At 39.7% G+C, this 15,204-nt stretch overlaps 1 protein-coding gene across 1 annotated transcript in view; it reads right to left on the minus strand.

Annotated features, from left to right (window-relative positions):
* Positions 1-3,988: 3,988 nt before the first annotated feature.
* The window catches only part of ALKAL1 (ALK and LTK ligand 1), a 28,446-nt gene continuing 17,230 nt past the window's right edge, over positions 3,989-15,204 (minus strand). Inside the window, exons 2-5 of the mRNA XM_032296074.1 lie at positions 13,933-13,986; positions 11,396-11,476; positions 9,400-9,476; positions 3,989-4,541 (exon numbers count right to left, since the gene is read on the minus strand). Of these exons, the coding sequence (XP_032151965.1) occupies positions 9,412-9,476; positions 11,396-11,476; positions 13,933-13,986 (200 nt within the window). The 3' untranslated portion in view covers positions 3,989-4,541; positions 9,400-9,411. The remainder of the gene's footprint in view (positions 4,542-9,399; positions 9,477-11,395; positions 11,477-13,932; positions 13,987-15,204) is intronic.

Consider the following 15,204-nt stretch of genomic DNA (forward strand, 5'->3'; position numbering starts at 1 on the left):
TCATATCAGCATTTAAGTATTGTTAACTTTATGTGATAGTATTTGAGTTGGGGGCTGGTGCATTTCTGGTTGTACACAGGATAGTTGTATTACGTTAGGCGTGATTATGACCTCATTATTGTTTTAATTTGAAGATTATGTATGATCTCAGAAGACATCTATGGGTTTGAGTTGACAAGGGGTAGACTTGTGATAGTTAATACTGTCAGCTTGATTGGATTGAGGGATACAAAGTATTAATTCTGGGTGTGTCTGTGTGGGTGTTGCCAAAAGAGATTAACATTTGAGTCAGTGGGCTGGGGAAGGCAGATCCAAGCTTAATCTCGTGGCCACTATCTAATCGGCTCCCAGGAAATATAAAGCAGGCCAAAAAACGTGAAAAAAAGAGAGATGAGCTTAGCCTCTCAGCCTACATCTTTCTCCTGTGCTGGATGCTTCCTGCCCTCAAATATCAGACTCCAAGTTCTTCAGTTCTGGGACTCAGACTGGCTTTCCTTGCTTCTCAGCTCACAGACAGCCTATTGTGGGACCCTGCGATTGTGCAAGTTAATACTTAATAAACTCTCATGTATATAAATATATACATGCATACACATCCTATTAGTTCTGTCCCTCTAAGAGAACCTAATACATCTGGCTTGATGCAGATAGGTAAATAGAGCAGTATGTTTATCTCAAACCGACTATCTATCTACCTATCTATCTATCTCTATGTCTGTCTCTCTCACTCCCTCTCTGCACTTCTTCCCCTCATCAACCTCTCCACCTATGATTGGCACACACTGAAGAGGCAAAGAGTTACCTTCGTTGAGGATCAGAAGGTACTGCAGGGTTCTGTGAAAGACATAGAGATGTGGTTTACCTTGCTGGGGGCTACACAGAAGGAGCCCAGGAGAAAGCTCCCCAGGAGCAGGGTATTAGGGAGCTGCCAGGCCAAAGCCAAGGCACAAATATAAAACCAATCACTAAATCTCCATAGGGACCAGACAGAAAACTGTCCATCAGCTGTCAAATAATAGCAGCTCCTGAGCCAAAAAGGACTCCAGATTTTTTTATGTGGCTGGCATATACATTGGAATTTTTGTAGTAAATGCCAACATTTAGAGACTGAGATGTTTCACATAAAAATCCAGGTTGCAGTTTTCCTAGAAAAATCAAGAGGAAGCCTGCATTCTCACTTAGCAGCATGGGCCAGTAAGATGCAGTGAGGTTGTAAACCTGCCCTACCCCAGACCAAGTAAGGTCTCTGTGGTACCATCAGATCACTTGTGTTAATCACCTGGCCCACAGGCATTGAGTTTCAATGCCAGTGTAGGAGGGTTCCTTGTATCCATGAGTTGGATAAATTGAAGCAGTTATAGGGGTAGAAATGAAGTGGGTAAACATCATTATGTTTTCATAGAAAGCATAAAAGTTTTGATGAGTCACTAGACAACTGCTCAATAGTGCTTCATAAATCATTGTCTGCCTTTTATGACCATTACAGGGTGTTCTTTAATCTCATTCACTGGAGTATGAGATGATTGTTTATTCTTTCACTACACAAAGTACCTACTATGAACCAGGCATCTTTGGAGGCTCTAGAAATGCTTCAGCAGACAGTCTCTTCTCTTGTAATGAGGAAGAAGATCTAGGCATCTGGGATTCCCTCCCCCTCTGTCATCCACTGTGCAGCTCAATAGAAGAGACAGCAGGTCAGCTGGTGCCTCCTGAATCTCCTTCCTGAAAATAACATGCTTGGTCTTGGGGAAACTCTCTGGATGACACTATTTTTACTTAAAACAAGATCAAACCAGAAACCTTTTCACATGTGAGTCCTAAAACTATGGACCTAAGATTCTTCCACATGTAACATCTAAAATATAAGCCTATATAAAGCAGAGCCTTCCTTTGTTAGAGGAGCTGGGTTTTCAACAAATTACTGCCTGGTCTCCCGGCTGAATAAACTCCTCCCACCTTTATTCAGCATTGGAGAGATCCCTTTCCAGCGATTGCTCCTGCTACAGTACAGAGAATTCATTGCCACTTGTTGTGTTGAGGTAGATAAGAAACCAACAAGTGTGATTGTATAGATTTGCAGCAAATGAAGCAATTTGAAAATGTGGGGAAAAGCTACTTTAGATAGAGTTAGATTTTCCAGTCAATGATTTTTTACCACGTAGAAAATGACAAAACATACACCTCCCCTCTCCATCCCAAGTTTAAAGCCCACTACCTCTCCTCTAGAATGTCAAGAGCTAGCTCTACTAACCGCATTTTGCCTTTTTTTTTTTTTTAGACGGAGTTTCTTTCTTGTTACCCAGGCTGGAGTGCAATGGCGCGATCTCAGCTCACCGCAACCTCCGCCTCCTGGGTTCAGGCAATTCTCCTGCCTCAACCTCCTGAGTAGCTGGGATTACAGGCACGCGCCACCATGCCCAGCTGATTTTTTGTATTTTTAGTAGAGACGGGGTTTCACCATGTTGACCAGGATGGTCTCGATCTCTTGACCTCGTGATCCACCCGCCTCGGCCTCCCAAAGTGCTGGGATTACAGGCTTGAGCCACCGCGCCCGGCCACATTTTGCCTTTCAAAGCAAAAGATGTACAATAAAAAGTGAAGTGGCAGGTTAGGTGATTACACAGACAGCTCCAGGCTTATCTGGGTTGTTTGCCTAAATCCCGCAAGTGCTTCACTGAGAACAGCCCACTTAGCTAATGTAGCTCTAAATATTCTGAAAACATTGTTAACCTCCTGGCTTGCTGCTTAGACAATGAGATCATTTCTCCGATTGTGTGGATATTACCTTACCAAGACACCATGAATATTTTACCCTACTCACGTTTCAATCACTCATTTGTCCACATGAGAAAATTTTCTCTATGGAGACAAATTAAAAGTCTCTTTCATATCCTTTCAACCTCTCTATATTGAAATAACTACAATGAGAAAATGAAGATCATGTAGTAAAATAAACATGATTTTAACTGAAGTAATAGTTAATATATCTGTGGGTTTTTAAAAAATATATAGCATGGAATATATTTCTGAGGCATACTAGACATCTATGAGAATACTTAAAATCTAATTTCATAGAATTGCATCTGAAATCATTTATCTTATTAAAACCATGCTAATCACGAAGCCCCTTTAGGCTATTTTCTGTATTTTAGCCAAATATATCTCACCAGTAAGTTATTTTATGTCATCATTCAATAGCCTCTTCACCTTGTAAAAATAGCCCTCAGCTCCCCAGATGCTTATAATCAAAAACTACCTCATTTTCCCAGATGTAGTATTATAATTATATAGTACAATTAACTAAAAAGTAGTCTTTTTTCGTTCTTTATTACACAGCATTAATGCAGAGTTGTCTTTGCCCATAGATCAAAACGAGTAAAACTAAAAACTGAAAATGTACCTTCATAACATTCCTGAAGTCAAGGGGGCATTTTTAAGCTTGGATTTCTGAGGAACAAAGGAGAATGTATGTATACATACACAAATAGACACGGTACACTGTCTGGAAGTTATGGAAGAGACCACAGGTACTGCAAAATTGAAGTGACGGCTTCCATGTAGCACAGAGATACATATGTCTTCATGAAACCAACACAAGCAGTTGGCAAGTGATAAAAAGCCAACGACTGCACTGTTCACGTATTGTTAAGCAACTCATGCTTTGTCCACTCACTAAAAGGATGGAGGTCATCCATTGTTTTGTTGTAAGTCATGATTTTTGTCATTGTTTTAAATGAGGCTTCCTGGGTACATCAGAGTATTCTGCTACATTCTAAATGGAACACCTAGGCCACCCATACGTTCTTTTCATTCCTTAATATACAGCTTGCCAGTCCAAGAACAACTGGACTTCTTTGTATTTAAAACAGCAATATCCGATGTTCTAACTTCAAAAGGCAGAAATTGTCTCGGAATTCTAATTATCAATTCAAACAATGCCTATTTATACACAATACATATGTAGTAATCATACTTCAAAAGCATAACCTCTATTCCAAATATCTTTAATTCAAAGAAAACACATTTTTTTCATATTTCAGCTTTAATAAAATTCACATTTCAATTTAATGCAAGTAAAAACAAGTTCTAAATACATGTATTTAAATATTAAATAAGAATTATAAAATTTAACTTGGTACATGATGATCTGACAAACATTACTAACAGTCATATACAAAAAAAATCATTTCTCACTGGCACTCTCACGAGATAATTTACACAATTAAACGTTTAATTAGAATGTTAACCATATAGAGAAAATAATATACCTAGTAAAAATAAAATAAAATCACACAATTTTTAATATCTAATTTTCAATATGAGATTCAAACTGTTTTACAAAATTATAAATTACTGTATATACAAAAAGATAAAGCAAGAAAGACTACATCCTATGACAGGACACAGCTAACCAGTTATTTCTGGGAATTCTCTTATTTTACTTATCTTAATATCCATAAAACTAGAATTTTCATCTTTTTTTTACATTTTTCATGATTTGAGGCACTTCTTCAAATTAGATGTACCTTGTTAGGAGATGCCTGTGGGGGAGATGAAGAACCATATCATTTATAAGCTGGTTTTTAGAATACCTAAAAATATATATAGTTTCAATAGTTTTATTTTATTTTGCTTAAAGAATCTGTGGACTTCTAATTTACAGTCTAATCCTAAGAATACAGACTAATGTGTGTACAGAGAGGCTGGAAGGTTGATCAGTACCTTTAGAGGCTTTAAAAAATATTTTTCGGCCGGGTGCGGTGGCTCAAGCCTGTAATCCCAGCACTTTGGGAGGCCGAGGCGGGTGGATCACGAGGTCAAGAGATCGAGACCATCCTGGTCAACATGGTGAAACCCCGTCTCTACTAAAAATACAAAAAATCAGCTGGGCATGGTGGCGCGTGCCTGTAATCCCAGCTACTCAGGAGGCTGAGGCAGGAGAATTGCCTGAACCCAGGAGGCGGAGGTTGCGGTGAGCCGAGATCGCGCCATTGCACTCCAGCCTGGGTAACATGAGTGAAACTCGGTCTCAAAAAAAAAAAAAAAAAAAATATATATTTTTCCCTTAAAGATTATGATATCTAGACATATCAAAACAGAAAAGAACTTGACAACTTTTAAACAATTCATTAAATATCCCTAATATTTATTTTTTTTTTTATTTTTTATTTTTTTTTTTTTGAGATGGAGTCTCACCCTGTCACCCAGGCTGGAGTGCAGTGGCGTGATCTCAGTTCAATGCAACCTCCACCTCCTGGGTTCAAGCAATTTTCCCGCCTCAGCCTCCTAGGTAGCTGGGATTATAGGTGCACACCACCATGTCCGGCTAATTTTTTGTATTTTTAATAGAAATGGGGTTTTACCATGTTGGTCAGGCTGGTCTCAAACTCCTGACCTCATGATCTGCCCACCTTGACCTCCCAAAGTGCTGGGATTACAGGTGTGAGCCACTATTCCTGGCCATCCCTAACATTTATTAATCTAATCTTGATTGTAAATATTATTAAATAAATAATTCCAAACCGATATTATCACAGATAATTCCTATAGAGAAAATCACTAAGTCTCTACAACCTATAATTTTTAAAAGTCATGTTATCAGCCCTGTCTTCTATGATCTAGCCCAGGAGAATGTAAGTTTGTGTACATTATTTTAAATTATAATACAGTAACTGTTTGGGGAAACTTTTCCAGTATTGTGTTGTTTGGCACTTTAAGCAAATTTACTCATTGACTGAAATATATTAAAGACAAAGAAAGAGATGAACATAACTTGATTTAGGTCATTTCGATAACCAAGTGAATTTTCTTGATTCATGTTTTGCATTATTGAAAAGCATTGACAATGGCACGGTGGCTTATGTCTGTAATTCCAACACTTCAGGTGGCTAAGAATGGAGGATCACTTGAGCCCAAAAGCTCGAGACCAGCCTAGACAACATAGTAAGATGCTGTCTCCATTAAAAAAAAAAAAAATTAGCTGAGCATGGTAGCAAGAGTCCCAGCTACTTGAGAGGCTGAGGTGGGAGGATCACTTGAGCCTGGGGGGTTGATGCTACACCAAGCTACAATCAAGCTACTCCACTCCAGCTTGGGCAACAGAGTAAGGCCCTGTCAAGAAAAAAAAAGAAAAAAAGAAAGAAAAGAAAGAAAGAGAGACAGAGAGAGAAGAAAGCAAGAAAGCAAGCAAGAAAACAAGAAAGCGAAAGAAAAAAAAAGAGAAAGGGAAAGAAAGAAGAAAGAAAAAGAAAGAAAGAAAAAAAAAAGAAAGAAAGAAAAAAGAAAAGAAAGAAAGAAAGAAAGAAAAAGAAGGAAAGATAGAAAGAAAGAAAGAAAGAAAGAAAGAAAGAAAGAAAGAAAGAAAGAAAGAAAGAAAGAAAGAAAGAAAGAAAGAAAGAAAGAAAGAAAAGAAAGGAAAAAGAAAGCGCACAAGGAAGCAAGCTTTGAGACAGGTAGGTTGAGAGCAATTGATTTTAAGTATCCTACCACTAAAATAACCTAGTTTATTTTCTTAATCTAAAAAAATTTTTTTTTTCAATTTATCAACTGTAGATATGCAGAACTAACTGTTCTAATTATTATCATTAATGTGTAATAATAGCTTTTAAAATAAGACTATAAGTATAGCAACAATAATAGATCAGGATTTTCTCAGTAGTTGTCACAACAAAACTGTGAGTCATTTAAGTAAATCCCCACGCAGTTCTTTTGGATATATTGAGTTGTACTGGTCAGTTCAAGATAGTCATGATTAATCTTAGGCTACAAGTCCTCTATGACTTTCATTCCCACCTTCACAACCTGAGGAACCAGTTGCCTTAAAAGGACTTGTCCATGGTGCTGAAATGCTGACCCCAAAAAAATTGACTTGGCACTAGACTGTGAAAGAACTGATGAGATAAATATTTGCAAAGAAATAAGTATCTTTCAGTATTTTGTATAGATTTTACTTTTTAAAATAAATGTTACAATTTACAATCTCTTTATTTAGAATTGTATAAATACTTTATTGCCCAAGGGCTTCTAGGATAAATTAGCCAGAATTAAAATTCTGACTTGCCATTTCACTCTTGTAAAGTAATAGCCTAGAGCAAGAAATAATTACATGTTCATTATCTTTTTTATTGTTTGCTTTATCTCTTATTACAATAGCTTCTCTCTGTTTCCTACCTACAGTCCGTATCAAAGTTTTAAGTCCTGGTTTCATCTTTATTAGATATTTTGGAAAGCTGAAAAATAGGTCTGCATAAGTAATTTTGTTCATCTAATGTCTATCCCCATAATGTTTCTGCACAATCATAAAATAACACTAAATGCTGAAAGATTTTTGGAAATCACTCAGGGCTGGTAAGGGTGTTAAAAAACTATCTTAATGCAATCACTGTTGAGGATATTTTATTTTATTTTACTTTATTTTAAAGATGGGGTTTCACCATGATGGCCAGGCTGGTCTGGAACTCCTGACCTCAGGTGATCCACCCACCTCGGCCTCCCAAACTGCTAGGATTACAGGTGTGAGCCACAGCACCCGGCCGAGGATATTTTAAACTAATTCATTAAAACAGTCTTAGGCCGGGAACGGTGGCTCACGCCTGTAATCCCAACACTTTGGGAGGCCAAGGCGGGTGGATCACCTGAGGTCAGGAGTTCGAGACCAGCCTGACCAACATGGGAAAACCCCATCTCTATTAAAAATATAAAAATTGGCTGGGCATGGTAGTGCATGCCTGTAATCTCAGCTACTCGGGAGGCTGAGGCAGGAGAATCACTTGAAGCTGGGAGGCAGAGGTTGCAGTGAGCAGAGATGGCATCATTGCACTCCAGCCTGGGCAACAAAAGCAAAAAACTCCATCTCAAAAAAAAAAACAAAAACAAAAAACAGTCTTTCATTTAGAACAAGTTTTAACACTTAGTGAAAAATCCACAGATTAAATTCACTAGGTATTTCTAAAACAGGCTTCCTGGCTTCTGATATTATTTTTTTAAGAAAATCAGACTATTCAGAGTAAAGACACAACATTTAGAAAGTAAGAAAAGATTTGCAAACCATTCACCTGACAAGGATACACAAACAATTAAACACTAAAAACCAGATAATCTGATTTAAAAGAGGGTGAAGTATCTGAAGAGACATTTCTCAAAAGAAGACATACAAATGTCTAACAAATATATGAAAAAAATCAAAACATCACTAATCATTAGGGAAATGCAAATCATAACCACAATGAGATATTATCTCGTCCCAGTTAGAATAGCTATTGTCAAAATAACAAAAAATAAATGCTGGTGAGGACACAGAGAAAAAGGAACCCTTATACCCTGTTGATGGAAATGTAAAATAGTACAGCCATTATGAACAACAGTAAGGAAGTCTCAAAACAAAACTAAAATTGGAACTACCATATGACCCCAAAATTCCATGACTGGGTGTTATCCAAAGGAAAGGAAATCAGTATATCAAAGGGATACCTGCACCCTTATGTTTATTGCAGTACTGTTCACAAGATAGGCAATCAACCTTAACATCCATCAATAGATTAATGGATAAAGAAAATGTGGTGTATATACACAATGGAATACTATTCAGCCATAAAAAGAATACAGTGTTATCATTGAAGGCAGCATAGATGAAGCTGGAGGACATTATGTTAAGTGAAGTAAGTCAGGCACAGAAAGATAAATATTCTCACTCATATGAGGGAGCTAAAAAAAAAATTAAGCTCGTGGAAGTAGAGAGAAGAATGTTGGGTATTAGAACACAAAGAAGACCAGGCCTGGCAGCTCACACTTGTAATCCCAGCACTTTGGGAGGCCAAGGCAGGCAGACCACTCAAGGTCAGAAATTCGAGACCAGCTTGGCCAACAGGGTGAAACACCATCTCTACTAAAAATACAAAAATTTGCTGGGTGTGGTGGTGCATGCCTGTAATCCTAGCTACTGCGGAGGCTAACGCATGAGGATCACTTGAATCTGGGAGGCAGAGGTTGCAGTAAGCCAAGAGGGTGCCACTGCACTCCAGCCTGGACAACAGAGCGAGATTCTGTCACAAAAAAGAAGAAGAAGAAGGAGCTAAAGAGAAGTGGGGAGGCACAGCTAGGGAGAGGTTGGTTAGTGACTACAAACTACAGACGCACGTAAGAGCAGGTTCTGGGGCTCTGCAGCATTGTACGGTGAATCTGGCGACCTACAATTTATTTATTTTTTTATAAAGCTGGAAAAGAAGGTTTTGAATGTTCACAATACAAAAAAGTAATAAATGTTTGAGGCATGCAAGTATCAAAATGTCATACTGTACCCCATAAATATGTACAATCATTATGTGTCAACTAAAAAAAAAGAAAAAATGTTTAAACACTAAAGTTAAACTATTAAACAAGATAAGAAAAATATATACTCACAGGGTAGGTGTGCTAGGTCTGGGAGCACAGTGGACTCACTGCTAATCTTGTTAACAATCTAGCACATCTTTTGTAATCTAGGAAAAACATTTAAAGGTAAATTATATATAGATTACTAGAAATGTGGGGGAAATCATGTTGTTATTGTCACTAATTCACATAATGGCTACAGTTTAATAAATGCCTACCATATCAGGTGAGAAATGGATTTTCTCATCAATTCTTTTAAGAACACAATCAGGAAGGTACTATTCCTATCTTCACTTCAGAGATGAGACAAGAGCCTGAGAATGTTAATTAATTGCCCCACAACAAATCAAAAGCTTTATCCCAAAGCCTGTGCTTTCTCCACCATGCTGGGCTACCATTAGTCATTCTGCCTGGAATCCAATGTGATTCACTTCCTTTAGTCATTAAATACAAGTTGATTTTTTATTTTATTTTTGAATTGTAATCTATTTATGTATATATTTATTTTGAAGCTGGATTGTGAGACTGGCTAATTTTTGTATTTTTGGTGGATAGAGAGTTTCACCACGTTGCTAAGGCTGGTCTCAAACACCTGAGCGCAAGCAATCCACCTGCCTCGGCCTCTCAAAGTGCTGGGATAACAGCCATGAGCCACCACACTGGCCTAAACACAAGTTGTTTTTGAAAAAATTATAACAGCCGGGCGCGGTGGCTCACGCCTGTAATCCCAGCACTTTGGGAGGCTGAGGCAGGTGGGTCACGAGGTCAAGAGATCGAGACCATCCTGGTCAACATGGTGAAACCCCGTCTTTACTAAAAATATAAAAAATTAGCTGGGCACGGTGGTGCGTGCCTGTAGTCCCAGCTACTCAGGAGGTTGAGGCAGGAGAATTGCCTGAACCCAGGAGGTGGAGGTTGCGGTGAGCCGAGATCGCGCCATTGCACTCCAGCCTGGGTAACAAGAGCCAAACTCAGTCTCAAAAAAAAAAAAAAGAAAAAGAAGAAAAAATTATAACAAATCCAACTTAACATGCTGAGTAAAATTCAATATTCCTCAAGATGAGCAATCTAGTTAAAAAGAAACAAAATGCTTAGAATTCATGTTCTTTAAAAGGAAAGTTGAGGCCGGGCGCGGTGGCTCAAGCCTGTAATCCCAGCACTTTGGGAGGCCGAGGCGGGTGGATCACGAGGTCAAGAGATCAAGACCATCCTGGTCAACATGGTGAAACCCCGTCTCTACTAAAAATACAAAAAATTAGCTGGGCATGGTGGCACGTGCCTGTAGCCCCAGCTGCTTGGGAGGCTGAGGCAGGAGAATTGCCTGAACCTGGGAGGCAGAGGTTGCGGTGAGCCGAGATCGCGCCATTGCACTCCAGCCTGGGTAACAAGAGTGAAACTCTGTCTCAAAAAAAAAAAAAAAAAAAAAAAAAGGAAAGTTGAGGCTTAGAAAGGAATTTAAAAACAGCCAACTTGAGTTACCATACAAAATCATAAATTGGGCACTTTAAATGATAACACTTAAATATTATGTTTAGAATTATTATTAACTTCAGTAACTTAAGTATCCAAAAGAAATATAGCAACATTTACATGCTATCATTACTCAGAAAAATCTAGCACCATTATATAAATGATGTGATATAAAAAATATTTACTTTAAAATAACTTATGAGAAAATTTTTACTTAGAGTTCACAGTCATCTCATTTTTTTCATTTATATGAGAGAGCACCTTATTTATGCCAAGGAATGTGAATCATGTTAAGATGTTTAAATCCTAACAAACACTTTGGTCTTTAAGGAAATCTGGCTATTATCAGATTTGAATAGATTCCCAATTAGAATGTGGTTTCATTCCTTACAGCGGCAACAGTTCACACAAACCTTAGCTACTGTCAGTGTTATAAACAGAATCTCATGCACTGTTTAGTCTACTACTTCCTACCCACAGACATCTGAAGTTTAAAATTATACATATTTATTGAGGGATAATTAACAAAAAAAAAAGCGATGCCCAAGTTACTTACAAGCTGGCGTTGAGCACTCCCTTGTGTTGTAATAGAGTCGGTGGAAATGTTTGCTGCATTCTGGTGAAAATGTGACTGAGCCTAGAGCACAGGAAAAGAATGCTTATTATAAACATAGGCATGTTTTCCAAACAAATTTCCTAGCACTTCATAGGTGGATGTGATATAAGGGCAGCTTCCATCCCTCCATGCCCTTAAAAGAACGTGCCGAAGAGCTCTTCCCTTCACCCAGGCTCTGTGGGAGGCACAGCTTTGGTCTATGAAAAAAATTCTAAATTCATTCCACATTCTCAACATCTCACATAATGGAATCTTCAGATTTAGGAGAACCATCTAGAAAAATTAGAAGGAAAAAGCTCTGGACAGAAAAAGAAAGTGTGTAGAGAGCAAATCAAGCGGACAAGAAGTAAAAAGAACAAATATCTTTGGTTTCTACTTTGCTTTTATTTAATAGCAATTAATGTTTACATGGCAAGACATTTATTCCATTTTCTATTTATCATAATTTGCATCTTATTAGTGTCTAGGATAATTGTAAAATGGGCAGGGCCTTGAGAAGTCCCTTGTCTCTCCCTTTAAATCCAAGGTAGGGCCCACTTTCATCTTCAATGGGGTGCAGTGGCTCTCATCTGTAATCCCAGGACTTTGAGAGGCCAAGAGAGGAGAATCACTTGAGCCCAGGAGTTCAAGAACAGCCTAGGCACCATAGTGGGACCCTGTCTCTACAAAAAATAAAAATAAAAAATTAGCCAGGCATGGCGGCACATGCCTGTAGTCCCAGTTCAGTTACTCTGGAGGCTGAGGCAAGAGGATCCCTTGAGCCCAGGAGTTGGAGGCTACAGTGAGCTACGATCACACCACTGCACTCCAGCCTGGGAGACAGAGTGAGGCCCTACCTCTAAAAACAACAATAAAATATTCATCCCTCCCTCCCTCTGGAGTCTGCTTCTTGTGGGGTCCACAGTCGTGTCACTCACAGCTACCTCAAGAGGCTCGAGACCCTGACACATCCCTGCGCCCTGCCAGTGCATTTCCACTTGATCCTCAGGACCATCCTTCCCGTTAACAAACAGACACGGCCCTAGGACTTGACTAAGTGGGAAAACCACGTCTTTCCCATATTATAGGCTTGAGGTGCAAAAAAAAAAAAAAAAGCAGCTGGGATGACGGGAACACAGAGGCAATGGCAATAGTAAATTTGGGGGTGTACTGTTCAAAATACCTCAGTGATTTGCTAGAACTTAGGGCACAGGACAACATGCAAATGATTCACAAAGTTGATATGAAGAACAAAACGGGACAGCATTTCATCTGTGCTCAAGATGTGGCAGGTGTGCCCAGTGCAGTGGCTCACAACTGTAACCCCAGTGCTTTGGGAGGCTGAGGCAGGAGGATCGCTTGAGCCAGGAGTTCAAGACCAACCTGGGCAACATAGTGAGACCCCATCTCTACGAAAAATAGAACATTAGCTGCGTGTGAAGCTGCGTGCTGTCCCAGCCACTTGGGAGGCTTAGGTGGGAGGATCCCTTGAGTTTATCTGTTTGAGGCTGTAGTGAGCCGTGATCTCACACTGCACTCCAGCCTGCGTAATGGAGCCCGAGCCTGTCTCAAAAAAAATTCTGGCTGGGCGCAGTGGCTCACGCTTTTAATCCCAGCACTTTGGGAGGCCAAAGCTGATGAATCACTTGAGGCCGGGAGTTCAAGACCAGCCTGGCAACATGGTGAAACCCCGTCTCTATTAAAAACACAAAAGAAATTAACTAGGCATGATGGCACATGCCTATAATCCCAGCTACTTGGGAGGCTGAGGCAGGAGAATCACTTGAACCCAGAAGGCAGAGGTCACGGTGAGCCAAGATCATGTCACTGCACTCCAGCCTTGGAAACAAGACCGAAAATCCGTCTAAAAAAATAACAATAAAAAAATAAAAAATTTTTCAAAACATGTAGCATATGAAAGTCTGTCCCTCCCTGTTCAAAAAATTTCTATTGCCCCCTCCCTCCTTACCCCCTGCCTGGCTGGCAGAGTCTGAATTCTTCAGCATGCCATTTAAGATTATCCACAACATGATGCCAACCTACCTTTCCAGCCGTATATTCGCCCAGGGCCACAGATGACCCCACCTAAGCCCACCCACAGTCTATGCACACCTGTCCTTACCTAAATCACACCCTGCGCCTTCATGGTACTCAATGCGCTCCTCTGAACAGAAGGCCTCTCACCATGGGAAAGCCTTATTCGTCCCTTAAAGGCCACCTTACATACTGTGTCTGCTACAAGTCTTTCTTGGTAGTTCTTAGCCAAGAATTCATTCACTTCCTGTGTATCCTTAAAATGTGGTTCATACTTCTATTACTTATTAAGGGCTGGTTAACATTACAGTTAACACAACTTAGTAGCATCCATCCATCCATCTCCCCAGCTGGACCGTGAGTCCCTTACAGACATTTATCTTCATAGCCCTAGAGCCTGACATAGTCATCTGAAACAGTCTTTTTATTTAGTGAATGGAATCACTGATAAATTTTGTACTTGCCTGTGAAATGCTTTATGAATTTGTCTTTTAAGTTAGAATCTCTTGGGAATATTTCTGAAAAGAAAAAAAAACACCTTCAGAATTTCTTGAATGTATTTCTGCCATTTAAAATATCCTTAATATGCTAAATACTTAATAAGGCACTAAACACATGAATTCGTGGCAGTTTATTTAGCTGATCCCAAACTGGGTGTCTCCAGCCCTGACCACTGGAGGCTCCAAAACTCCAGTGCAGCTCACAGCTTGCCCTGCGGCACAAAGAGTACCTTCCAGACCTCTCAAAAGTGCACAGCCACAATGGAACATCTCCTTTTCCCTCTGCTCAGACCTGTTTCTCCCCGTGTTCCTCAGTCCACTGAAGACTGACTGAAGTGGCATCACTCTTGACCAGGCCCCAGCTCCAGGAGTTATGCTTGACTTCCTTTTTCCCTCACCACAACACCCAACCTACGAGTTAGTTTTATGTATTCCACCGCCAACAAATTATCCCAGACCCACTCACTTCTTTCTCCTTCCCTCAACACGAGTCTGGTCCAAGCCATCATCCTTTTGTGACCGTGCCCTGACAGTGGCCTCCTATCCCCATAATCATCTTTCTCCCCAGTAAACAGAACAAACTGAAATGCACTTAGGTCATGATCTCTCCCACTTGGAAGGCTTTGCGCTTAATACACAATAAAACGTAAAAATAAAATTGTATCTCAGACTTCACCTTGTACTCACTAAAACTACATCATCCAGAAAATGCAATTTATACAGACAATTGGGAATATGTGCAACTCCTTCAAAGCAAGAGAAAACCTAACCTTCAATAAAATAGTTGAGCCTCAAGGTCTGATGGTAGGCACACCTTTAAATTTATAGCATTTTAAGATTATAATGAGGAAGTAAACGTTTGTCATCTCTTCATGGGAGAGTCTCAGCCACCACGGTGACGAGTGTGACTTTGCTGGGACAAGGCAGTCGTGACTGAGGCTTGGAAAATGCAGATAGAGGAATTCTAACTATTCCTTACATCCCAGGAGCTCCTGAGGGACATCTGAGCCCTTCCTGTGCAGGGAGCTCCCCAGTTCCGGGCGGCCTCATGTGAGTTCAGGGCCTGGTTCGGGGCGTGATTGTGTGGGTGCAGCAGGAATGCAGAGATCGGAGTGCCCCTCCCATTTGACAATGAACACCTGCACTTGACAAACAATTAAAACTAATCCAGAAAAACAAAGCAGCAGTAAAATGGAAGTACTTCATCATATAAACCTGTCCTCTTCTCTTCAATAA

Source organism: Sapajus apella, unplaced genomic scaffold (assembly GCF_009761245.1).
Source record: "Sapajus apella isolate SASKATOON/1434 unplaced genomic scaffold, GSC_monkey_1.0 scaffold35, whole genome shotgun sequence".
Classification (NCBI taxonomy): domain Eukaryota; kingdom Metazoa; phylum Chordata; class Mammalia; order Primates; family Cebidae; genus Sapajus; species Sapajus apella.